Raw genomic sequence first — 26,348 nt, 5'->3', positions numbered from 1 at the left:
GATAGTGATAGGGGACACTTTGTAGATGTTAAGTCAGTTGCTTTTCATAAGGACCGCCTGAATAGGTTCGCAATCAAAGGATCCGAAAACCTTGTGACTCATTGGAGGGTAATTGATATAGGTGCCCTAGTTATGATTGTCGGCTGCTATAAATTAAATTTTTACTGGTTTTCTGTCGATAAATCGGAAAAAAAACACTACTATATAGCAGACCTCCTAATAAAGAGAAACTTATGAGCTTCACTATAATTCGTGCTTCAATCCAACTTGTAGATCAACAAGGAACATGTCCAGCGAAAAGCTTATAAGTGAAAATTTTATCAGGCTTCCCTGTTAGATGAGGCGGCACCAAGCATAAGCTCAAGGTATGACTCCTATTGATAGAAGTATAGAACGATCTACTATAACAACACTTATGCTAACTCTGCTGCGGTCAAGAAGATGACGTTGTAATATACAAAGCATGTATTAGAGGTGCGCCAGGTACCTCACGATGCTCATTCAGATCTTCCTGTTTTGTCACCTAGAACCCATCCTGATGCGTCTGTGTATTTTCGATGAGTCTGAACTCAATTTCATGAATGCAGCGCTCTTCTAGCCTGTTCATGTGAGGTCGCGAGGCATCTTCCATACAGAAGATGATGAAGAACTGATTTCTGACGAAAAAGCCCTTGGTGATGGAAGAAGTCTAAGAATCGTTGGTCTTTATGCTACAAAGGGACATTTTACTCGCAAATAATGTTAACGGCATCGAATCCTAAATTGGAGATTTCTAATGAACATGTTTCTAAAAAGATCAGGAAGTTTTCATTTGAACGGATCTTTACATGCGGACAACTTTCTAATAGTTCGGAAAAAGTTGGCGGGCTATACTAGCAGAAACACGGCTCTTATCATTTGGAATGTTCTACAGCGATAGGATGGCACCAATGGTGTTAATACAAGGCACTGTTGCTCCAATCCCCCAGAAGGGGTGCTAGAAACAAAACCGACAACTATAAATCAGTTACTTAGGGCATTGTTGGTCGTACTTGATTTTGGAAAACACTTTTCAAAGATCGTAGTTTTTTTTCTGTGTAAAATCAAGTAATAGAGAGTTTGTTTCCTTCAAAGTTGTTTAGGGAACACCAATGGCCTAATTTAGGAACCTTACAATACAAATTGTTTTAGATTTAACAAACATAATGCTTCGCAAAGTAACATACTTTTATTGTTGACGATTTCAAAGTGCATGCTTTCGCAAACGAGGATCAAAGACAAACATACTGTTATAGAAAAAATTATCTCTCACATATTTGAGTTGTATACTATCTACTGCAGTGTCGAATGTGCTGCCATGCTCTCTCAAAGACCTGAAGTCGGACTATATTCTAAGCCACATTATAATCCCGTTTATTCATAGTTCCTGGAATAAGCTGTTATTGGCACACCTAAACATTACAAGACCTCATTGTTAAATTGACGCCCCCAGCAAATCAGCTGTCCGGCACTCCATCTTGTTTCTTTACGACTAACAGACCAGAATGCCGTAACTAATAACAAGGTATTCAACTAGTTTTTACCACAAAAGTTGTTATGTGATTTCCAGACCTAGTCTTCATATCAAGCAAATATATTTCAGCTGTTGAAAAAGTGCAGACTTGGTTCTCACGATAAACATAACTTTGTTCCAATATACCATGAAGCAGCACAACTTTTACGGTCTACCTATTTCTCCATTCAATCACACTAGCCATGTAGTAGTAATACAAGCATGAGGCTGCATAAACTGGCCGATATTAAGCTTATCGAGCTATTTATAAAATCACTATTCTAAGATACAATGCTTGTGACAGTATCGTGTACACGGTACGCGTGCTACACTTATCAGAAACCTACAACGTCGTCTGACCGCATCCATACATGGAAAATCCGACCCGAACTTAAAGGAACCTAATCACCACATTTATCGACATGTTGAAATGTTGTTTCTGCTTTAAATTAGATGGGCTCGACTCAAATTCTAACGAAACGACGCTATTTGTCACTGCCTATTTGAAACGCTGAAACACACTGAATGAATGTATAGTTTTTTTTAGGATGCCCCTACTGTAGCTCTTTCGCCCGTGCGATATGGGACCATTTCTCGCGCGATTTTTCCGTCAGGGTCATTAAAGGCAGAGTATCAGAATAGACTCTCTACAGTTGAAGGGCGAAAGAAACGTATCCTGCGACACAATTTGCCAGTGACGTCTGGTTTATGTAATAGGAAACTCGAATACTTTGTACCTCGTTTTAAGCAAAACACATGGTTTTAATAGTATCCGTATATAACGACGGCTCTGTCTACGTTTGCGGCGCTGATTCCTAATTCTTGTAAGAACACGTTTCCGTAATGCCATATTAACAGCAGTATAAACAGCTGGACCCGCAAACGGCGGATTCGCGTAGATAAAATTTCGAAAGAATCCAGGGTTTCTAACGGCCGCCCCTGCAACTACAGGGAGAGCATGGGCAATAGCGCTACCAATACTCGGTTTTCCTATTGGTTTATATCGTCCTCTAACTAAGGGCTCTTCCATGTAAGTACTGGTGATATATTTCGCAGTACGCTTCCTTGGCTGCACCAATAACAATCCGTTTCCTTACTTGTTTTGTAATATGAAGCTTCCTATTAACGGTCACATGATTTCCTATTCCACAAACAAGATCGCCTTTAAGTCTCTTCAACTCCAAACTAAGTACTCTGATAAAATAATCTTGCTTAAGCATGCCACGTATAATATCGTCAAGAGTATAAGCACTATTGCTGACGTAATCCATGTCTACTTGTTTGGGCAAAGCGTCCACTTATATAGTGGATATCTCTCCAGTAGGGGAGAGGGCAATTGGAGGTGACGTTACTGATAAGAATACCTATAATACTAACGATAGAAGTCGTTCAGGGTAACACTGGACCTGAGCGACTTAACACGCCCGGACAAAGAAGAAAAATGGCCGCCCGTCAAATGATGTTCCGCAGGGCTGCATGGACCCTAAACAACTATACTGAAGATGAAATCAAAGAAAACGTAGGACAATTTCGTTACATCGTATGGGGTTACTAAACTGCCCCAAATACAGGAACGCCACACCTCCAAGGGTATGCTAGCCGTGAATTACCAACATCATTGGACCGTTTCAAAGCACTAATTAGTGAACGTGCACACATCGAAATTGCTAAAGCAAGTGAAGAAGAAGAAAAAAACCGTCAAAAAAGGCGGTCATTATGAGGAACACGGGCGTTTAAATTCGCACGGTCAGCGAAATGACTTATACAACGTTGTAGATACCCTTTTGAATAATCAGGACGATCCCATTGGCGCTGTGGCTGAATCGCATCCAGTTGCATTTATAAAATTTCGAAGAGGCATACGTGATCTTGCAACTACCCTTAAATTAGGAGCTAAACGAAACTATCGCACAAAATTGTGTATTGTTTATGGATACCCAGGGACCGGCAAAAGTTTTGGTGTCAGACAGATATGTGATAAACTATTTGGTGAAGATCTGACATTTTATAAAACAAGAGGAGAATGGTGGGACGGTTACTGTAACCACAAAGCCGTTATAATTGATGATTTTTATGGTTGGCTCAAATACGATGAATTATTAAAAATAGCAGATAGATACCCCTATAAAGTCCCCATTAAAGGAAGTTTTGCGAATTTTTTAGCTGAATGGATTTTCATAACTTCTAATTCGACGACTGTGTTTGGTTTCATGTGCTGGCACGCTTGTAAAAAAAAAATATATACTAACTTAGGATGCAATACTTATGCGACTAGGACAGCATTTCGTCTATTCTATGTCCTGTGGACAATTGTGGAAAAGTTTCAAGATAACAGCTGGTGTGAATTATTGTTATTATCAAAATTAAGTATTTACTGATGTGTTTAAATGTCGGAGCAGGAGCGTAAAACGTGGCTGCATATACACACGTACACAGTCATCCGTCGAAGAGATAAAAGTTCCTAAACTACTTACTGGTGTGTAACTGGAAGGCAGCGCCTAGAATATATTGTTTGCACAGACGCTTGCGAATTAGCGTCGATATATATCGACGCTACGTGAATAAGGGCACTGTAATTTTTCTTTGATCAGCCGCTACGTTCTCGGCCGCTATTAGCTAGCATTCGTAACAAACATCCGTTTGTTTACTAGACACCGGTATCGACTGGTATTATGCATACATCTGTGCATATGTGAAACTTTACCATCTTAGCTCGCCATTTCCCATGGTCATATTCTTTGGCTTATCAATTCCGGCCATTGATTCCTAGCGTACTGTCAATGGGGTACATAGAATCAACGTACGCATCTCCATTGTCGCCTTCTCGTAGTGCTAATACGTCCTCTGACCATCTCCGTTCTCTTAACTCAGTACAGCCTTTCATACTCAGATCAATTATTAGTGGACATGATCGTCTGTATGCTCGTATCTGTTCAAAGCGGCTTAAGCAGTTCATTGTTTCTGTCATGATTCGACCATGCTAGTATATATAGACATATACCAAATACATTAGGAGCAGTTATAGCTAGCACGAAGTCGCCGTTCAGCGTTTAGCGAGGCGGGCTCCTGCGAAAAGGGGGAGCCGCAATAACTAACGTCCAACAGCGCCCCCAAGCTAATAAGACGAAATGGGACAGAACCACTATACGTAGTGAATAATAATAAATGAGACAATAAAAGATGAGCTCGGAACAATGCCGTCAGATCAGATAAGATACGTCATCTAAGAGTGGCTGCGAAGTCGATGGATCGATGTATGCATCAATGGGAAATATCGATATTACTATTAGAGGGAAATACAGGCAAAGGTGGCATTTGCCGCTGCTGGGCAATTATTATTCAGCGACCCCAGTTCTTCAGTGCCGGAAGCTAGTACAGTATATATTTGCTATTGATATTGCCGTTTCTGTCCCTTATGACCATTGTCATAGTGACCCTGTGGCTAATGAGTGTCTGCAATCATGTATGCGGGCAATAGAGGCCATGAAAGAGCAGACAGCTTAGCAACAATTTTTCATTCATAGTCTACTTATCTTTTATGTGTCAAATTCACCTTTGCACAGCCAGAGAAGCCAGACTATACAGTGTTTCAACAGCACAGCTAATAGTATAAAGAGTATCAACATGTCACAGTTTTCGCACAGATTCTCTGTAGAAACACGCTATCAAACTTTCCCGTTCGGGCCAACGGTAATTAGTAGTATTTCGGGCTTTACGTCCCGTATCGCCGCTAGACATTGCATCCTACGCTCTTAGCATGAACAAAAGGGTGTCCATGCCCGTATTTCAACCTAAATTACAACTTGTTTCTAATATGACCAAGCAAATACCGTTATCTTTTCACGACTGATAAGTGCGTTATCTCAAGTGTTAACGAAGTGCGCCATGTCAGACATATTTAGGCATGTCTCAGAGTACAATCCGGGTTGAAGGGAGAGATTTGTTTTATCTATGTCGGATCTAAACGCAGCTCTACGAACGGCCTAACTGTGCATCCGTTCAAGCATAAGGCCGCCAGACTGCGGAAAAATATATAAATTTGGAATGGTAAAGGTTAATCTGAAATGAGGGAAAGGCATCTAAGAATAAGACCAAAGCTAATTAACACTGATCTAGTCATGCGGTTAAGAAGGGTCGAAATGAAACTTCGGAGCGATCGTAACTCCTATGTCTTTTATCCGGATAGCTGCAGAGATGGTCACGCTTTGGATCTCTTGCTTTTTCCCAAAGTCGTATCTTCATCACGAATATTCTACCTCTGTAATTGCTATATTACTCCTACTGCCTATATAAAATGAGTATTGCATTATATTTTAGATCGAAGGAATATCTACGTAGATATATAGTCAAGGATAAAACGCTGTTCCTCTTGAAAATTCTCTTCTAGCCTATTTGCTTGACCCTGGTCGTCGCTGTGCAGCACAAGACAAAGAGGACTGCAGGAACACCTTTAAAAAGGGATTCTACCTGTATGAGGTCTTCATTGCGACAAGGGTGAACGTTCGTCTACTTTGAAGTCGCAACAGTAGCGTTCGTTGCTATTAGCGTTCTGTTATTTTCACTTTTTTTTTGTCGTGACTACCAGTGAAGCTAGTGTTCTGTCTAGTTATCGCCGCGCTGTGTTTGGGTTGAACGTGAGACTGGTTTGCAACGGTGGGCGCTAGAAAGCAGTGGCATTGGTCGCGTCAGACTGTTTCTTTTGCTCCACGTGCGTTTCCCATACCCACAGCCCAACACCACAATTATTATCATCAGTATATATATATATATATATATGTAGACATATATCGTTCCCACAAAGTATTGATCATCTCTCTATATAGATGAACCTCGGGAACTACGTCGGCAAACACCCTAGTTATGATTTGAAGTAAACTGTGAATTGCTGTTTAGCTTGTTGAACACTCGTTCAAATGCAGAGTCCATGTTGGTGAAGCCCGTCAAGTCTTAGCGGGCAGAGAGTCCCACCGGGAGCAACGTGTTGTGATCTAGAGTAGTTTAGAGGTGCTATTGCTTTTTCCATATCCTCAGTAGCCACTTAATGCCCGGCTATCCAACAAAAAGCAATTCCACTGCACAATATGAATTAATTTGTGTGTCCGTAGAAAAAAAACTTAAGAGTTTTGTGCTATGTTTTGATGCAAAAAGGCGTCGTGGACGCATTATCGCACGCTGTGGTTGTGTAAGAAAAGCTTGTTTAGGAAATGCCCGCGGAGCATAAATAACTTAGTAGGGCAGTAACTGGATCAACATAATGTGCCAACGATGATGGAGGTTCCAATGGTTCTGTTGTCTGCGAGACAATTACATATTTGCTGAAGGTGTACAGGTTTTTCGCACTGATCTTTTATTTCTATTGCTGGCAGACATAGCGGTTTGCGCTACCTAGACTAGACATCAACACGGTCCGTTGGTACCTTCCAGTCACCGACTGGCAGATTAAAGTTGCGATGAAGACCGCCATCGCTTCTATTCTACACGGTCTGTCCAGAGGCTCGCTGAAATGTTCCATGCGATAGGCTACATTAACGGTTCAGCCGATAAATGAGAAATAAGGACATATTAGCTTAATTTGCTTGATTGTGCCAAGAACAAAATGTTTATTAAAACAATTGTTGTCTTTATAAGTGAGCGTTAAGGAAGACGCATTTCGTTTTGGCGTGCGTGATATTGAAAATCCCGTTCTAGTAGTCCACCTATTTGTGCACTGAAGGTTTAATGCGTAAGATGAAAAAGCTTCAACTGTCCCCATTTTGAATCTACAGTTTTTAAAGCTACTATAAGTGTGCCGTTTGTCTTCGAATCATCAGATCGGGATCATCGAATACGTCGTCATAATCTTCACCTGTTGAACGACGCATACAGTTTAAATCAAGTAGAAATTTTGCGCAGTTCGAGTTGATCGCATGGCCTTTGTCAATACGTTCGCGATTATGATTTTATCAAGTCTGCTAAAACCCAGAACCTCTTAATATCACTAGAAACGTTGGCAGGAATGGGGCGAGAGTAGCAGTAATAAGCCCAAATGCAAAAGTTGCGGTATCGAAATGGTTGACACATTTTCAGTAGACCGCGTATCGTTTGCCACTTGCCATTGTGATCGTTGGTAACACGCGACATAATAAGAGTTCCACTTAAGCGTCTGTTCTGCCTTATTCATAGCTGCTGTTTTTGGTGCTGAACGATCAACGTTGGCGGAACGTTGATCGTTCAGCACCAAATCAGCAAGAACGGTCACGTCACGGATCTCGTCTGTTATAAACGAGCAAACGTTCTTCAATTTGAGCACTTTCGAAATGCCCTTATCTCTTCAATTACGATAATATACGTTGACTGTAATTAGTCAATCAGATTAATCGTACTGCCATACTTATTTTTGGTAATTGGATCGGTCGACGGTGGGCTGCAACTGTTGCATTTGGAAGCTGATAGCTCATTCGTCATACCTTCACTTCGAAGACTTGTATTCGAAATGTCTAGTCTTCAGAAGAAAGTACGTAAGTTTCTGGATTCACGGATCGATTACTACGGTTTGCACAGGTCTTTCCTGGAAACGATCAGCAAACGGAAGATCATAAAGTTGATAAGGCTTTGGATTGTTTTCATTGGTTAGGCAGTGTCGTCAGACAAACACATTCTATCTAGTTTGAATTAATAGCATCCTCATGTTGCATATAATTAAGATATAGTAATAAAAAAGGTATATCTTGTGATCAATTTATTACAATTCGATGTTTTTAACTAAAGATTTAATATAAAGTTGAAATTTTCGAGTTGCATATTGGTAAACTTTTAGCAGTATACGGGTACTTCTGCCATACTCTATGCGCATCAAATAGGTCTCATTTATTTAGATGGTAGAAGTTTAAAAAAGTCCGATTAACGGCCAGTACTAAAGGATAGCCCTGATAATTGGGGCCAGCCAAAGCATGTGAATACTTGCCCAGGACATCATCGGCGGCAAATGAAGCAAGTTTATTTAGGTAGTCACGGCGTGGTGGAAGAAATGACAAGAGAGATAGATTAATATACTTTGAATAAGATTCAGCTCTCAATGCGCATTTGACCGTGTTGGGCTTAAAGAACATGCATGGGTTCAAGTGTTGGAGAGACGAGTGGTCTTTTTGCTTGAGGTGATTTCTCGCAGCATTACAGAGATACCAATTTGTATTTATAACATCATAAATTCGCTGAGAACAGCAGCGAAGTACCTCGTATCATCACTATGAGAAATCCTGAGAGTGTCGATCCCGAGAACGCTAGAAGAAACGATACATCAACAGGGAATGGGTAATCCTTGATTACTTACGGCTACAGCTGTACGCATTGATCGAGTAACGATACCATAACCAAACTCTGATCTTTTCTCTATTTCATTCTGTGTTGTTGACTAAAGATAACTCAACAAAGATTTGGGAAGGCCAAAAATTCCCCTCAGAAAATATAACGGTACTTTTTACCACCAACTTTTTAAAACATCAGCTATAATACGATATTTTACGCCCCGCTGGCTATTTTTTTTGCCGAGTTTATAAGGTGAAAAAATTATCCAGTAATCTCCTTGTTCGATGTGGGTCTGTTTGTGTTGTATTGCGATAAATATTTGTCAAGGTTGAATAAATCTGCTACTTCGTTACACTTAGCCTCATTCAGCGTAACGATTTGTGACGACTGCTTTGTTTTTAGTGCATTAAAGTGATTCTGTATACAATCACTCAATTTTTTTCAAATTGAAGGGGCCGGAACACTTCTACCTTACTCGCTCGCTTCCTCGGTCTGTTCGTGTCGTTGCTCAGCGTGACTCGTCATCTTCTGTCTTTTCCTTCCTGAACTTGTATGGAGTTTTTACCTAGATATAATAGCCTGCTAATGGCGCTCTTACTGCTGCTTCTGCAAGTCTTCAAGGACTGCAAGCCCGATTGAAGTCCCACGAGCACCTAGCTCGGCAGACTTCAGCACGTTTTACATAGCTACGCTTTCGACTTAAAGCTTTGAAAATGTCATCTTGTTATTACCTTTCCTCACAAAGTTTATGGCGTCCCACGCTTGAAAACCAGAGGAAGTAGCCCGAAACCGGAACAACCAAGTGCGGGCAAACGGAAGCATTCAAACCGGGAGCCGAACAGAATCGGCCCTCCGCCACCCCTACTTAGATCCAAGATTACGCCATTTTGCTGCAAGTGTTGATCGTTGACCGCCCGCCCGCTCTTGTCCTGTTGTCATCTAACCCGTCTATGGATGAAAACTATGCGGCCCTCAGCTTATTCCTTTCCTCTTGATGTTTCTTTTTTCTGGCAGCGTCCTCTACTGGTCTTCTTGCGAAAACGGGTGAAAGCTTATAGGTTTAGGATTTAGGTCACACCTCTTCAGGCACGTTGCTCGTCGCCCAGAACCAATACGTTATAGTACATCACGCCCTGCTAATTAATACGCTAGCCACAGGGCATTCACCACAAAATTCATACCGATATTAAATAGCAACAATCGATAAAAGCAGTCCTGCGGTGGGATAGCAACAGCAACGTCTACAATAATATTCTTCGTTGTCGCTGGCAACAGCGTCCAAAGCAGTAGTTAATATTCATCTGTTCGTAGCAGAACCCTTCATTGTCAGGCCCGCGAAAGGCGACATGGCTGATGTGTGCGCCTCTCCTTGAAGCCGTTGTCCTATGCGTCTTTGTCGTACAGCAAAGCACTTCTACTATAGCGTAGTGCATGCAAATGCGTACCGCCGTTCCGAAAAGGATACTTTGAGAGGCGGCAGTGATGGCGGATAAGAACGGTGGTGGGTGGGCCCTGCTCACCCACCAAGTAACGACGACTGTCGTTCCTGGCGCTGTAAAAGTACTTCCTGAGCTCGGCAGCAGCGACCTTTCTAAGTGCTGCAAAGATAATTATTGCGAATATTATTCATAAGCAAATTACTAAGTATACTTAATTCCATACTGTCCACACGGCCTAAGTACGTTGCCACGACTTGTAAAGAGAAAGGCTGCTGGCGAACAAAAAAGAAGCTCAGGGGCTATTTCGGCTACGCAGACATGAGTCGCCAAATTCAGATACAGGACAGACTTGTCTGTGCTACGAGAGGACAGAGAAGTGGAGACTTCGTGCAGATATAACGTGGAGTCTCTATGAATGCGCGTATTTATTTGCGGCTAAACCTCTGCGAGGATGTGGGTACGGGACCCCACAAAAAGCTTCAAAGCGTGCAAATAATCAGTGAAATGAAAACGAGCCTAAGGAAGTTCGTGAGAATGTTTCTCCCGTCGTTTACTGCTGCTGGCGATATTACGCCTGTTGTCGGGATTCTATATATATTAAACAGTCCCGTAGCCTTACGAGAAGAGGGTGCAATGGGTGGTAACGGAGGTATCTTTTAAGTAGATCAACGGCGAAGACCTAACGATAATTATTTTTACTATGTGATTATTATTATTACTGTATCTGACAAATGGAGGTGAAGACGTGAGTCGGGCCAAAGTAATAGCTTGTTTCTGTTTGCGTTGCCTTCGAACTACGAAGGAGAGGGTGGTAGTTGATCCTAACTTTGTGACTAATTCGTACCTTAATTGATAATACATATTCTTTGCAGGGCTTTAGTACTACTGAAACCACTAGCTGTTGTCACGCTATTAATCGGGGGTATTCTGTAGATATTTAATTATCAAATGTTGAGACGTGACGGTCATGTCTAACGACCACCCACCACAAGCCATAAATGCAGTAGGATAACAAGTTTTTCTCCTATCCTTTAGCTGGCCAGGATTACAATAGAAATACGAACTAGAAACAAAACGAAAACGGTCCATTGAATATTAATTAAATGCAGATGAATGCCTGATTCGGTAGCGTTTACTCCGCGCTGACCCGGCTAGCTAGCAAGAGCGATCCTACGAGACCTGAAACAACAGACCCTTCCTTACCTGTTATTTGTGTTGTCACGAGCATATAGGTTTGAACTTAGGTACCATTATGTTCGCAACGAAACATTCGATTTTAAAACGCCACCGAGAACTCCCTATCCGATAATATCGGATTTAACTTGAATAGTAAGTAGTAATTAAGTATGATCGTATTAAGAAACTGACAACTTCATGACCGAAGTAGTTTCCATTGAAGTCGAGAATTGAAATACATAAATTCTAATTAGTATATGTCACCTTCTACCTAATATGAATATGTCCGTATGCAATTGACCGTATCTCTGCTAGTCAGTTAATTTTTTTTATGCATCCGTCATCATTTTCATTGCACCTGCTACTCCTTCCAGTGAGAGTCTGTGCACTGTGACATTCCAGTTTTTTTTTTGCTTATCTGTTGCTCGTCGCCACTAAGAGATCCAAGTGATGATTCGAAACTGGCGCCTGACTTTTTTTATATTTATTTTCCCACCTCCTGCTTTGTGCTTGTAGAACGCTTTATCACCCACTACCCGTTACTCGTCGTACACCGACACGTATGGCGTTGACATAGCGGTAGAAAGTGGGTATTTCTCACCGTAGTTTACGTACGCACGTACTTTCAACTGCAAGGCATATCAACGAACAGAATTCATTAACGAGCTGTTTCCATGCATACGTACGCGGGATCACTGACCAGAGGGAACATAGGCTTCTCGTGTAGACACACCGCCCATACGGAATATTTAGTACTTTCTATTTGATCATGTCTATCTTGCCTCGCTCCAGAATATCTAATTAGTGCTGGACGTAGCAGCGGTTGTTTTCACTAAGCGTAGTAATAGTCAAAGTATTTATGACCTGATTTATGTCAACTTACCGCCACACATCGGTTCGCTTGCTTCAGCGACGTGACTATACAACAATAACGTGCACGTACACACACGCATACACATGCGTATATACCGGGTAGTGTGTTCGAATCCGGGCAGATATTGGCGGGTTGTTTGTCGTATTCGGCATGTGCTGCTTCGACTACAGGAAAAAAAGCCAATCCTTTCTAGATAAAAACAATAAGCTCGACACTGTTATTAGCAACTTTATTATTATTACCGACAACGACTATTATTTTCACATTTTTCTATACGAACCTCTACCAAGATTAAAAATTCAGTCATCCACTGTCGATTTCCATTTTTTCATTTTACAAAACCCTGTTTACTTATATTTTTATCCAAATTGTACTTCTAGCAATGTAAAATCAACAAACGAAAAGGTTGCTTTAGAAATGTAGTTACAGTTGTCCTAAGAAACTCAAGTGGGCGGACAAGTTCGTTGATAGGGGCACTGATGACCTGAAAATCAGATCTACACTCAGATTGCTTGAGATCGCGCGTCGTAATTGAATTAATACTATGATCGGGCAGAGGGTATTTGAGCAGTTTAAAGATTCATGAATTTATTGGCTTCCTCTTTTTTCAGTTTTCTCTATTTGGGACAAAGCAATGATATTTCAATTTTTGGCCTCACTTTGATTCATGTATAATATCAGCCGATTCTAGTTCATAACTGCAGTTGCAGTAATGCTGTTAGTAGTATATATCATAGAAAAATATTTAACATGTTAAAGAGTAAGCTTAAGTACATATATCTTGTGTTGATTTAGGCGCTAGAGCTTTTTGAAAAATATGGTTACGAAAAAGCGTACACTCTTGCCGTTCACGCATTTTTTCTACCGTTTGCGCATTTCTACCCCTTGCGTTTTGCAGCTAGCTACCTGTCGCTCGCACCTAGTTCAGCCGTTCTGATTGTACCGTACTGTATATAAGGCATAATGTAATACATCTGTCCTGCAAAGGCTACTGTGGTTGCTGACATCGACAGACAAGGAATGATACTTTGATAAGTGGACCAATCCCTCCTGCCTCCAGCAACTGCGGCGACTTTCTTCGCCGTTTGGCACAAGCCTGCTTTATATAAATGCAGCTCGTTCATTCGACGTTACCCTCCATCTGCGCTTCATGTCGTTCAGGGGCGTCATTCTCATACAGTACTACTACTGCTATTACCCCCCACTAACACGTCCAGCAACCCTACAATTGTCAATCAACTGCCGAGACCGTTACCAGTATTATAGGTAAGTTCCCAGGTTGTGTTTGAAGCCCTCGTGGAAACGGGTTTTCTAGCACAGATAAACACAGGGGAAACTGAAGAACAGGCCTCGCGTCGTCTGTCTGCTGGAACGGACGTGTCGATGCCATTGGTTGGGGAAACGCCACCGGTAAGCCCTGGTCAAGACGTACATAGACTTCCTTTGGGCAGGGTAAGATATAATCGGGGGTATTCACCTCTCTGCTGCTGCTGCTGTTATGTTTTATTATGTATGCAGTGCCTCCAAGCGACGCTGGTAGCACCAGCGGTGGCATGACAAAGAAGTGGAACGTGCTGAAGAGGGGTAGGGCCGGCCTTCAGTAGAAAATGCTCCGGACAATGATCATATTCCTCATCAGCATCGAAACAAGGACGATGGAAAAACGAATAGTCGTTCAGGCATTTGCTACGAGATAAAATCTGCTAGTGCCGCCGCCGCTGCTGCTTACAGAGAACAGGCGTATAAGATTGCTATGCAGTTTCATTCACTGCTACTACTACAACTACGATAACTATTATTATGACTACTAGTGCTCCGTCGAGAGGGTAACGGCGTGAGCCTTTCGGAAGGGAGACAGGTGCTTTGAACGAGCGCGTTAGAAACAGATTTAGAGTAGAGAAAACCATCGCGTTCAGCCACGCTCTTCTTTCCCGCCGCCCTGTCCTCATGTTTCCCTATTTTTTCAATATGAGTTAATAAAGAAAGAAGAAGAAGAAGCGGGAGAGTCATTATCACAGCCAGCGTACGAAGGCATCGCGGCGGTTCAGCGCGTTACCTGAAAAGCTGCGTCTCCAAGAGAGTCTCGTCTTGGGTCTATCATATTTACTTGTAGTTATTTATATTTTACAAAATATCGGGTCGGAGAACAAACACAGGATGCGAGTTGGAAAAAACACAATTTATTGTTGGCTATATAAGAGGGATAAAGCACTTGATTACGTGTAAAACGCCTTCATTGTCGTTTTTATAGTAGCGTACCAAAGCACCTTTTACATAAAAAGCATAGATCATCATCTTAAACTTTTCAAGTTTTCTTTTTTATGTTGAGTGTATAGGCGTGTTCCATTTGGGGCAGCCACCAAATGATAATGGCACTAAAGTCTATGAACACGAGGCGGATTTGTCTGCTACAGACTAACTCGGTCTGCAAGCTCTTTCGTACAAACACTTAACAACAACACAACAAACATTTATTGGTACTACGATACGAGAAACGAATACCTAAACAGTGATTTCGAGTAATTCTGTAGAAGCACGTACAGCCTTCATTTTCGGCATACTGCCGTATCAGTCAAACGCCAAATCTCAGCGTTTGATGATTATGCTTATCAAGCGCGCCTGAATTCTCCGTTTCAGAACTGTTTCATGTTGCATTTAGTTCTAGCGACCCATATGGGCATTGACCCATACGGATTAAGTCTTTTATTTTAGAAAAAAAATCTGTGATGAAACATTTTCGGCTAATACTTTAAAAGTTAATTGTTTACCATGTAGCCGAAGTACTCATCCTAACCAACCTCTATGATGCTTGTATGAGGCTTTACCAAACCCAGATAAATTCTAGAAAAAAAATTTGAGCAGTAAAAATGTGTTTACTTTCTGTAAAAATTTTTTGATTCATTCATCCCATACTGTACTTATGCTAATGCCATCGTTGCATTTAGTCCGAGTTGTCGTTTCTATACGACTACTTAATTTGTAAAAATTAATGTAGTAATGGACATCACTTGAAGACGATTTGTTGCACTTCCCAGGACAAAACGATAATTTAGAGCTGGATCTAACGTAAAGCCAGACGAGGCAATCGATACTGAGACTCAATTAAAACGAATTTCAATCTATTACAATATTATATATAAAACAGAGCTACAAAAACGTTTTACGAATTTTAAATACTGATCCTAATAGCATTCTGCGACTATATTACCCGGTTAGGTTACTCTAATATTATAGGTTCGTTTGAAGGGTACCGGGTGTCACCGGAGCCTCACACAGTTATGCTGGGAGAGCCCCACGTAAAACAGAAGATGCAGAAGATTTTATGCAGCCGAGATAATCGTTACGTCAATCGCTCGGAACATTTTAGGACCTCTGACGGCGGATCCCCTAACGTAACAAAACCTTTTAACCCAGTATGGGGAACAGGTTTAAAAAGTTTTTTCCAAGCGTTGAACTTGCATTTACATAGAATGAACATACTGAACTTCGCATCACTCTAGCATGAATTTGGTAAAAGGGTAACGTATAAATAACAGTTATTAACTAAGTAGTGTTATAGACCGTAATAGCACCGTAGAGCAGACCGTTGATGCTAACTGCACCAAAATAAAGATTTCCGGTTTTACGTTCGGCCCTACTGCCGCTAAGGATGATCTCATGCGCGAGCTTAAGACAAACACGTAACCACTGCATCATCACGAGGAAGTTGCGTTGCTGATAGCAGTCTACGTGCTATTATAACGGGACCAAACGGAAACCGAAACAGCCTACTGTAATTATTACCAACCCTGTTATATGAGCACATTGAATTCTATGGCAACTTCTGCGGGGTAAAGGGGTGGTTTCAACGGGGAGCGCAATAAGCGGATCATTGTCGTACCAGTGTCGTGGGTGTCGTCGCCTTTCATCGTTAGGCAACCGTTTGTGCGACGATACCTTGTCCGAAATTCGTCTCTCCGTTTCACAGGGCCAACGGGCTACACAAGGCTGGCTTACTTAATGTTTCTCATAGCTTTTGTTTGTAGAAAGCACCAATCTTAACGGGGCAGAAGCAGGTTCGCCTGCTCTGCAGCGAATAAAACAGCCATCCGAACACAAACAAGCACCAGCCGATGGAACTCACCACGGTTTCCTACGCTTGCCAACTTTCCAAACGTTGGCAGCTCTAGGAAATAAGCAACGCAGTCGCAGGGGTAATGTAAATGCCTAGCAATGGTTCTGGTGGTAGAGGTTAGCTAGTTTGCGCAGCACTATCGAGCTGCTAACAGCGGCGGTACGACGATTGCCTGCTCGAACGGCTGGCAGAGAAGACACACAAGAGTTAGCTTGCTGGTCGGGTAATTGAGTGAAGTCAGGTGAGTGAAATAGCCTGAAGCAGGCTCCCTTTGCCAAACCCATAATAATCGATTTAGTATAAAAATAAATGGGCTGCAAGTAACAGCCTTCCACTAAGGAGCGGCAATTTCCGAGTGTCGATACCATTGTTAATGTTTGTTGGTCATACTTAATTATGATGTTGTTTCAGAAAGACAGCCATACTGGGTCTGTATTCACAAACCGTGTTTGTTCAGTCACTGAAAAAGAGCACTGAATTGTCACAAACAATTCCGAAACAAATACGGTGTGTAAAGTAAGTAATTATGATGTGGGGCCTTCTTATATAGAAGCAAAAGGGGAAATGTGTACGCTGATAAACATTCACTATACACAGATGCATTACGCTATGTCTTCGTTATTATCATTAGCCTTTAGATGCTCCACTTGTATTTAGTTCTCAAGTACGCGAGCATTAGGTAAATCAACCCGGAAGGCCCAATAGTCTCAGCGCCTTAAGATTTCAAGATGTAAACACAACATGGTGGGATATTTCGACGATCGCTTCAGAAGCGTTCCTTGAGAGAAACCATCGCCTCGTTTTCCGTTCGGACGCCTTCCACATATGACGCTATCCGACGCAAAACGAACTGACGCTTTGCCGTAAGCAAGTTTGCCAACAATAACACAGTCGTTCTATTCTAGCCGCGGTCGGCCGTTGTCTAGCCGCCCTGAGGTGGGTCGAAATGCCATAAAGTCGTATGGGACTTCCGGAGTTGTATTAAAGCATTAGACGAAACCGTTAACAGCGACAATGGCGAGAAAGGGATAACGCAGTGGTGAGGTGATCATGGAGGCTGGGGGCCAGCAAATGAATGTTTACTGTGTCGAAGCATTTAGCGCCACTCAGCTAACGAACTACCGAGACAAACGCTATTTAGCTCGGGATCTATGAGCGCTTGTTACTCGAGGACGACAAAATGTGAAGCAGATCGTTAGTAGTTAAGTCAGCCGAGCCCCTCCCGATAACCGTTTCTCCCGTGTAGAAGATGCTGCTCATGTTGATGGGTGGCGCTGTTGCTGCTGGTAGTAGAGAAAAACGGAGTAGTGATCATTGCAACATTAACAACACTTGCCAGCTAGCATAGGCAAGCGACAAGCAACGATCGCTTGAATCGAGTTAGTCTATCATGATGTGATCTAAAAGCCGCCCTTTGATGTGTGATGGCGCTCGGTACACCAACGGTACTAGACGGTAAGATAGGCTCCTTTCTCGTTCATGACGAGTAGGTTCGCAAAGGTGCAAGAGAAGAAGAAGAAGAAGAGAAAGAGGGCTTGGGAACTGTATGTTGGATGTATGCAATATAAGCGACGTGCTATAAACGGTATAAGGACGGACGTTCATAAGGCAAGTTTGACGGGATGCACTGTAAACGATTGTGAAGAAGCTACGCGACAATAAAGCACGCCTCATTACGCGTCTGCATGGCCCTAAGCCTAGCGCATAGCCCGTGACGGACTACATACATTGTCACAGCGCCGTGTAAAGAGCGTGCAACCCCCCAAGTCAACTGCGACTATCCTGTTGCACGGCTGACTCCAGTTATTGACCCCCGTCTTGGATTCTTACCCTTTTGCTCTACTTGCGTTTTGAGGGGTTATAAGCAAAGTTGAAAACTGAGCTCGCCACTCTGACATTGTACTAGTATCAGCCAACTAAATATCCGCAAAGGCCATACAGCCTATTCCTAGATCGTAAAACAATAGGCACTGTTCAGAGGCTCTTCTAACCTCCACTTAACCGTATCGCTATACTATCTTTTTCTGACATATGCAAAACAAGCAATAGCCGCAATGGTAGTAGCAAACGGATGGGTTGGCATTTATGAGGAAATACGTCTCTGTTAGAGCTTTGGGAAACGTGTTTGCCTGCTTACGTTAGGGACACGTATTCTTAGGTTTGAATCCGGGCAAGGACACAATTTGTTTTGTGTTGGGAACCAGCCGTCTGATGAAATACCCAGTGAGGATGCCTGATGTGAGACCTCAAACGTTCAACAAGGTTAGCTTAATCTCCCTTCGACGATCGTGCTAATGACAAAAATGACGTGTAATTCGACAAAACCACTGCCGGCTGACTTCACCTTCATTGTAATGATAGTGGCGACGAAGAGATGATCGTGTAGGGGGCGTTGCCATTGAGGGTAATGGCATGTTGGTAATACATCTCGCTACTGCTGGTGCAATTACTCTTGCATGTGTCTTCTATTCTAAACCGAGCCCCACTCTGCACTGCATCTGTCGTCAATGGCATGGCACTGAGTCTCCCACTGACCGCAGAAGAAGTCGTAATCGCCCCTGCTGCTGCGGGAGCGGCGATATGAGACAACTATATCGCTACGTTTCCTCTCTTGGTGGCAGTTCACCATTCGTTCGATAGATGCGGTTACATCTGCACGGGCATATCTTAGCCCGCTGATGTTGGAAGTGTTGTCAGCCATTTTTTGCTAATTTTCTTGCTTTGCCCTGAGCAAGCAGAACTATTACGAGACCTGAAAACGTGCGTACTTGTAGGTTATGCAGAATTCGGTCGTGCATCGAACTGCCAGGGTTAGCGGCACCAGCAGCAAATAAAAAAATCCTTATTACTGTAAAGTTAGTACCCAATATGTTCTGTAATGGTAGCAATACTGAAACAGAGGGTCTCATTACTCTATAGACTTGGACTATCAAGTCAGAAGTTCCTATGTTCTGATATAGGTGGTAGCTTTTCGATGGTGAATGAATGAAAATGTTAATTAGTTAAACATTCAATTTACGTTCTCTGTATTATTACTAGCTATGTACGAAGTTATAGACTATTTCAGTAGTACAGGCGCTCGTGTTAACTACGAATGCTACTGCCAAGGCAAATGTATCGTGTAGTCGTAGTAAAACGTAAAGTTTTCAAGAAAATTGAGCTGATTGACAAAACGTTAGACGTGTACCTTGCATCGAACTACTCTTTTTATTATAAAGGACTGAAAATATTCGCATTTGGATTGGAGTGCATCAGAAATTTATGAAGAACACATCTGAGTGTGTCTAGCATCGGTCACTGCGGTGACGCTCCTAAAGGGAAATTAATTTTATAGTACAGGAACAAACAACTATTGCTTCTTGTGCATCTGGCAAGAAGTCATACGTTTGAATAATTTAAAACTGTGTAAAAAAAATCGTTCTATTACCAAGTACCGGGTACTGTCAAAACTTTCACACAGCAGCACTATTACGAAAACAATTTCTCGCTCACGCCGGTTGTCTGCTTAAAGGCAGTAGGTTGTCAGCGTACGTACGGCTGTATCTACGCACTGTAACATTCTGTCTCCTGACGAATCCGAACTAAAGAGGGAGAGGAGGTCAGGGCGCGCCGAGCCGCAACCGACCTGAGCAGGCTGGACGTGTCCGGCCAACATGCATGGGAGGGCTTCGGCGTTAGCTTGCTGCGGTACGGCTAGCCTCTTGGTAAATATCCACCTAGCAGGAACGAACGCAGGAGGCCAACTCAGCAGCCCGACTGGCCGGCCGTCAACAGCAACTGTCACTACCCTTACTCGGTTAATTGGGCTGAAGCATTTTGCCATGGATAGAAACAGGCGGTATTACATCCGTTTCATAGGTTGACGCGATAAACGTACAAGCAAACACAAGGCGACTGTCACTCGTCGGCGTTTACTCGCCTCGAGTACACTTTCCACGTCCTAACGCTGGTAAGCCTGTTAACGGCGACGTATGACGCTTTCCATTATTCGCTGACCACAGCAAACCCGCAGAGTCGACTGTCCACAGGTTGTACGTCCGTCGTTCGCTCGGCGGTCAGCGAGTTGGTCAGGCAACGGTGACAGCAAATGCAGACGAGCGGGCGAGCAACAAAAAGCGTTTGCCCTCTGCTCTTAGTCCGCCCGGCTGCCGAAAGAGACGGCAAGGCCATCCAGCCAGCTTTCTTGTGCCGGTGGCCACAACGCCAGCACCAGTCGCGGATCTTAACGAAAGCGGCCAACGACCAAGGCAATAGCGAGAGGTGAGCAAGAGCCGAAAGCTGTTAGAAGACACAGTCAGCAGCAGCAGCAGTAGTAGTAGTAGCAGCAATGGATGTGGGCAGCAGCAGTACGGAAGCTGAGTCGTCTAGTGGAAAAGCACGACAGGGAATGAAGAAGCTTAGCTACCGCCAGCTTAAAACGAAGTCCATTGCTCCCTCCGTCGACAGACAACAGTGCCGGTTGTCTTACCCAAGGTCTATCGTGAAGAGGTACAAGCAAAGGAAGGCTCACCAGTTCTCGCTAGCAGTTCGCACCTTTTTGGCCCAAGCAGCATCTCAGTCGATCTGCTCTACTACTTCGTTCCCTTTACCTGACCCCCCCCCCCCCCCCCCGAATGCCATAGCCGCAACAGCCCTTCGGTCATCTACTCTGTTGAGCTAGAACGACAACTTTTCGAACCTCAGTCCGTTAATTCATCCTGATGTAACTTTATGGCTATCATCAGATGGCGCGGACTTCTTTGTTTTGACTGCGAACACTCCTGTAGAATCCGGCGAAAATTTCTCCTAGCTACTAAAGCCGGTCTGGTCAGGCTTGCCGTTAGTTGGTAAGCTTCCTAAGCAAACCCCTTCTATCTCCACTTTCTTCCGCAATGCTGGGCAGCACTGTAAATGTCCTTCGTGGTAATCTCGAACCCCTCTTGGAACTCGCCGTCCGCCTGCGACTGATTGCTGCCCCTGCAAGTATCTACAGTGGCCACTAGCAAGATCACTGCTCCTTCACTGCTCTAGCCCCATCTCACAGTTATCGTACACGCTATGCCAGCCCAAACCAGTGGAAGCTACCGTCTAATGGATGATTGGACGTTGGTCTAAAGGAAAGGGTGAAGTCGTAGGAAGATAATGGAGGCTTGCTTCTTAGCTGGAGGCGTCCGAGAGAATAGACGGGCTAGGATGTCCGATAGCAGCGCCATCTGTGCCAAATCGAGTCGTTATAGAGATACGACGGCGAGCGGTACCTCTGATTCTGGCTAGCCACCAAGCCCTCGAGCCTGGCGGCGTTGATGGTGATGGTAGTAGCCAATTCACCGTTGCAAGAGTGAGACTGAAGAAGCTAGGGGACGTTCAAGTCTTTTCCGCTCTTCGTCTCTCGCAAAGCGCGCCCCTTGCTAAATCCCCACGGGATTCTCCCGACCGTTTCCGCTAGTCTCCAACAATCTTTTCTCTGGCTTAGTCCTCTCCTATCTTTCCCCTATTCGCTGTATCGCTCTCATTTTTTTCGTAGTCTTTCTCCCACCTGCGACTTTTTCTGCGTCTACTCTTGGTGAAGTTGTCGACGAGCGCCGTCGCTGTCGCCTTCCTGTGGATGGCTCTGCTAATCCAAACACACGTTTGCTTTGGACGTCATTGCCATAGATTTTGTCCTCGAGGCGTTGTAGATGCGGCCCTACTCTTCGCAGGTCTGTTGTTCGCCCATCAGGACGCTTTATTTCAGCTTAAGGGATTAAAGAGACGGAGAGGAGAAGAGTGAAAATACTGTATAATGCAAACGAACCACGAGCAAACTCATAATTCAGGCTGACCCAAACAGTACACGGTAGTTAGTAGTCCACGAAACAATTTCGCAGCGAAGGCAGTGGTTTTCGGAGGAAGGATCGTTGAACTCTTGCCCGAGTGGATGTATATTGACATGTTAAGAACTACCAATGGCTCTAAATAAGTTGTACACACTTACTTTTAACGTAGCTGGTGAGGTCGCAGCTCAGAGCCGAGACTAGACATTCGCACACCGCTATTTGACGCTAACAACGAATTTTGTGGCAGGCTAACTGCTAATTTTCAGACGACTACAAGCTTAACCGTGAAGACAAACATTGTCCGAACGTAACTTTTATTCGCGCTAAAAGCACAATAAAATTACGATATTCAACTTTAGGGGGGAAACATGTTAACGCAAGCCCAAGACATGTCAAACATTTCTGGGATCCACATACCAATAAAGCTGTAGTATTTCAAAGTCTTTCGTTTAGATCTTCATGTGGCTCAATAAACAAGCGACATTTTCGTTGCGTTAAGCAAATATGAATTAAAGCAATACAAAGTTTGCATATTTCTATCACAGATGGTCCATAGGATCTCGGGCAAAGATCGCCTCGATAGCGGTTGTTCATTGCACACACGAATTTGTACATCGTTCATCTCCCCTGTGCGGTCGCAGTTTATAGGTAGTTCCTTCCTGCGTGCACGTTGTGAAATATGTACCTCACGGCACGAAGGCCCCTCGAGCATACTTACCATACGAGCGCTGTATTAAATAACACTTGTATATATGTAAGCGTTTCAGTCGTAACCGTGTCGATATTATATAAAGATACGGTTGCGAAAAATTTATGCTGCAATACCCAGATTTGTGGCTTAACGAGAGGCTAAAGGACGCACCAAACAGAAACAGTACGAAAGCCAATGTTAGTTCAATAAATTTGTAATGAAACTTTTCTCGTTTAACACAGAAGCATTACGTGAGGTTAGACAGCGTTCCGCTCAAATTCTATGCAATGTACTAATTCATTATCTACGATTTTTTCTCATATTTCAACCAATTTATTGATGTTTATAGAAGTTTGGGCTCGGAAAGACCGCATTTATGACCCTCTTAATTGTACTGTTATGTACTGTTAGAAGTTTAGTCTGCCAGTTATTGGAAAAGTGGTAATCCGTCGGTGCTGGCTCTAAAGGACATGGTAGATGCAAGAAAACATCCCACCCAAATTTTTGCAAAGCGACTTTAACCACCCTTGCCATGGGTGGCCTGGCGTTGTCCTGAAGAAGGATAAGGTTGGCTTAAATATTGGGTCTTTTCTCTGAGACAGCCTCGATCAATCGACGCACTTGGACTGTACACAAGTTTTTTTTTAATAGTCTTGCTCTTCTCAAGCCTTTGTCAGCATGTACGAGGCCAATGGTTTTTTTTTGGAATGAAGATTTGGCCAGGTTCTTTTCCTTGCTTCATATCGACGTACTGCTGCTCATCGCTCGCAGCCGTTCTGCATAGAAGTCTGTCTTTTATGGTGGCACGTTACCTTAGCGCTGGGTTAGTTAGTTATTAAAAACTCGATCTGACCATGCGAGTTCCAGTCAGTTATGGAGTCCGCTGTTGTCTGAACTTAGCGCATGGCGAAATTAAGCAGAAATCAAAGACCTCTTTGTTATTAAGAGCATCCGCTTTTAGAGCCTGAGGCTGAGGTTGACTTACACTTACTGTAGAGTGAGGGCATAACGCGTTTATAGACGAGAGAGATGCAAAGCATTTGAATGCTCTATAAGGGTAAGCAAGTAGTGCGAAGGTAGAAGCCAATATCTGAAAGAATAGAATCACTATTTGTACCCTAAATTATCGCTCTCGTATTATAAGCAATTATCTAGGTAGTGTAGTAATAACAAACAAAAGAAAAACAACTAACACACAATGCGACAATAGGTGCGATCAGGCTGCCGGACTAGATGATGAATCTATGCATTTGATCTATCTACGCATATCTTGAGTGCTTCCCACTTTTCGTCGCCACAGACTTTTAAAATCGTTTTACCACTGCACGCTATTGCGTCGGCCTTTTTTCTTCGTACACTTTTTTCGTTATTAATCTCTGTTCAAAGGCCATCAACGGAAAAACTTTAAGATTAATTTGATGCAAGTGGTTTTTCAATGTGTTTAACATTTCAGGGTCTATTCTAGCCGGTTTTTTTTTTACGAAGGACACGACGATACCATTCGATTTGAAAAGAATACCTATGAGAGCATAGTTTAGTTTATGAGATCAAACATTTGTATATTATTTCGTTCACCAATTTGTTTATTAAAACCAAATTATCTGAATGTCATAAATGCAACCACACAATATACTGTAGGCGATTCAATTTAAAAGAGCTGTTTGCAGCGCCACCGGATATGATGCTAGCCGTCACGTAGGTCTTCGCGAACGCCTTGGGCGCCTTATTTTGCATCAAGGTAAACGTATCCAAGAATGGATTTCAGTCGTCATCAGCCCTTAATTATTGAAGGTTTTCTCGGGTCGTATTATATAAACCTTCAAAAAATAAAGCTAATAGAAGGCTTATTGAGACCCGAAAGATAAGGCCTTCAAAAAAAGCCCTTAACTTGGTTTGTCTTATATGTTCTATGTAGGCTTCAACTGCGCATGTTTTAGTACCTGTTCTAACAAAAAAGATAGATCGTCATGTACAGCTTATCAAAAACGTGACTGCTGTATATAAAATATTCATTAACAGTTCGGTGCGAACCGATTACGAACTTCGCTTAAGACAATATTAAATACAAAATTCGTTTTAGGAATAAAGGAATCAGTATTCCAGTGCTCGTTTCAACGTTATTTAGCAGATCTGTGCGTGTTGAAAGCCTGAGGAATCTTTGGCGTTTACGAATGCTATATCAATGGGAATGTTGGAAATCTATCTACAATCATAGCGTGATAGGAACTAGCACCTACCAAAAGCTGACCCTTCCCATAAGAGCCTGCCGATGGGTCATTGCTTCGTTCTTCAGCGTAGAATTGATCTTTCAAAAAGCTTTCTCCTTCAAAATCTATAGGGGTTCTACTTTTTTTTTACACAAATAGTTATTTATTTATTCACGGAAGATGTACTTGAACAAATGTTGCATCTTCGTCAAATTCGAGTATTTTTCTATTCTCCCTTATTACTACCATAGAGAAACAAGAGCATCCCTCTTTTTCTGTTTGATAGCAGATCTCTAAATGAAGAGTGGAGAGTTGCGCGTCTAATTAGCTGGGCATTATTCTGTTTTTTTTTTTTGCTAGAAAATAAACTTTAGCAGAATTTGCATTAGCTGGCAGGCTATTAATATTTTTTGCATATGAAGCTGCAATATTATTGTCAAGTTATAGTTAAGCACAATACGTTCTACTTGATCAGTGTGGACATTACTAGTAATGGAAACATAACCCAAACCCAAACCCCACCGATCGCAATTGTCTTCCACAACAGGAGACATCATAAATATTAGTTAGCCGCACGATGCCAAGTAAAAGCGAACGTATCTCGCTCCCTATCCTACATTAAACTCCGGTCCTAGTAGCTTCTATTTTTCAACTGACCATACAATGGATCAATCAATCGAATTTTATTCGATATGCCAATATTAGAGAAAGTACACAGAATCGTCTAAAGCATATGAGCTATACCAATCTTATTAAATTTTTATAAAACTAGTGTGACAGATTTGCTAGACTAACAGCACGATAATGATGTATATTCTGAAACTAGTGATAACTGGCAGACGGGCTTAAAAAAACTTCGTATCCCGTCAAGAGTGTATTACAAAATTTACAGATTCAATTTAACTGGATCATGCTTTAAAATGTAGTATGAAATAATAATAATAATAATTCCGGGTTTATTATATCATTGCTATAAAGTTTAAGCTAGTTGACCATCATAACAAGAAGCAAACATTATTCAGTCACAGGATTTAGACACCGTATGAGTTTATGCTAACTATGGGCTTGCTACATCCTGTTTATATGACATTTTTAGGGAAAAAACACGGTATATACATTATTTCAAATCAAAATCTTCGTCATTATGCGCAAAAGTGACTCGGTAGCCTTTACGAATTAGTTCACTCTAGAGACGTTTGAATGGGCTTTATTTTCTTCGAGAAAACTGAGCCTCGTA

General features: G+C 42.5%; 3 protein-coding genes across 19 annotated transcripts in view; 1 reads left to right on the top strand and 2 right to left on the bottom strand.

Annotated features, from left to right (window-relative positions):
* Positions 1 to 4,266, bottom strand: part of LOC147754747 (uncharacterized) — a 94,707-nt gene extending 90,441 nt beyond the window's left edge. Inside the window, exon 1 of the mRNA XM_086973691.1 lies at positions 2,629 to 4,266. The gene's annotated coding sequence lies outside the window, so the exon portion shown is untranslated. The remainder of the gene's footprint in view (positions 1 to 2,628) is intronic.
* LOC111252247 (uncharacterized) overlaps positions 1 to 26,348 on the top strand; it is a 72,592-nt gene that overhangs the window by 28,056 nt on the left and 18,188 nt on the right. The window lies entirely within an intron of this gene.
* LOC147754746 (uncharacterized) overlaps positions 7,099 to 26,348 on the bottom strand; it is a 43,798-nt gene continuing 24,548 nt past the window's right edge. The window contains exons 1-5 of one of the 12 annotated variants that reach the window (XR_015316156.1): positions 16,185 to 16,424; positions 12,314 to 12,468; positions 11,789 to 12,059; positions 9,547 to 10,413; positions 7,099 to 8,078 (exon numbers count right to left, since the gene is read on the bottom strand). Coding sequence is in view for 2 of the 12 variants with exons in the window: in XM_086973693.1 (XP_086829819.1) it covers positions 11,970 to 12,059; positions 12,314 to 12,468; positions 16,185 to 16,212 (273 nt within the window). In the remaining 10 variants the exon portion in view is untranslated. The other 11 variants (XR_015316158.1, XR_015316153.1, XM_086973693.1 and 8 more) reach the window with 11 other exon arrangements.

The sequence above is a fragment of the Varroa destructor genome, unplaced genomic scaffold (genome assembly GCF_002443255.2).
Source record: "Varroa destructor unplaced genomic scaffold, Vdes_3.0 BEIS01000006.1, whole genome shotgun sequence".
Taxonomy (NCBI): domain Eukaryota; kingdom Metazoa; phylum Arthropoda; class Arachnida; order Mesostigmata; family Varroidae; genus Varroa; species Varroa destructor.
Note: the sequence above shows the minus strand (reverse complement) of the source record. Positions and strands in the feature narration are given on the sequence as shown.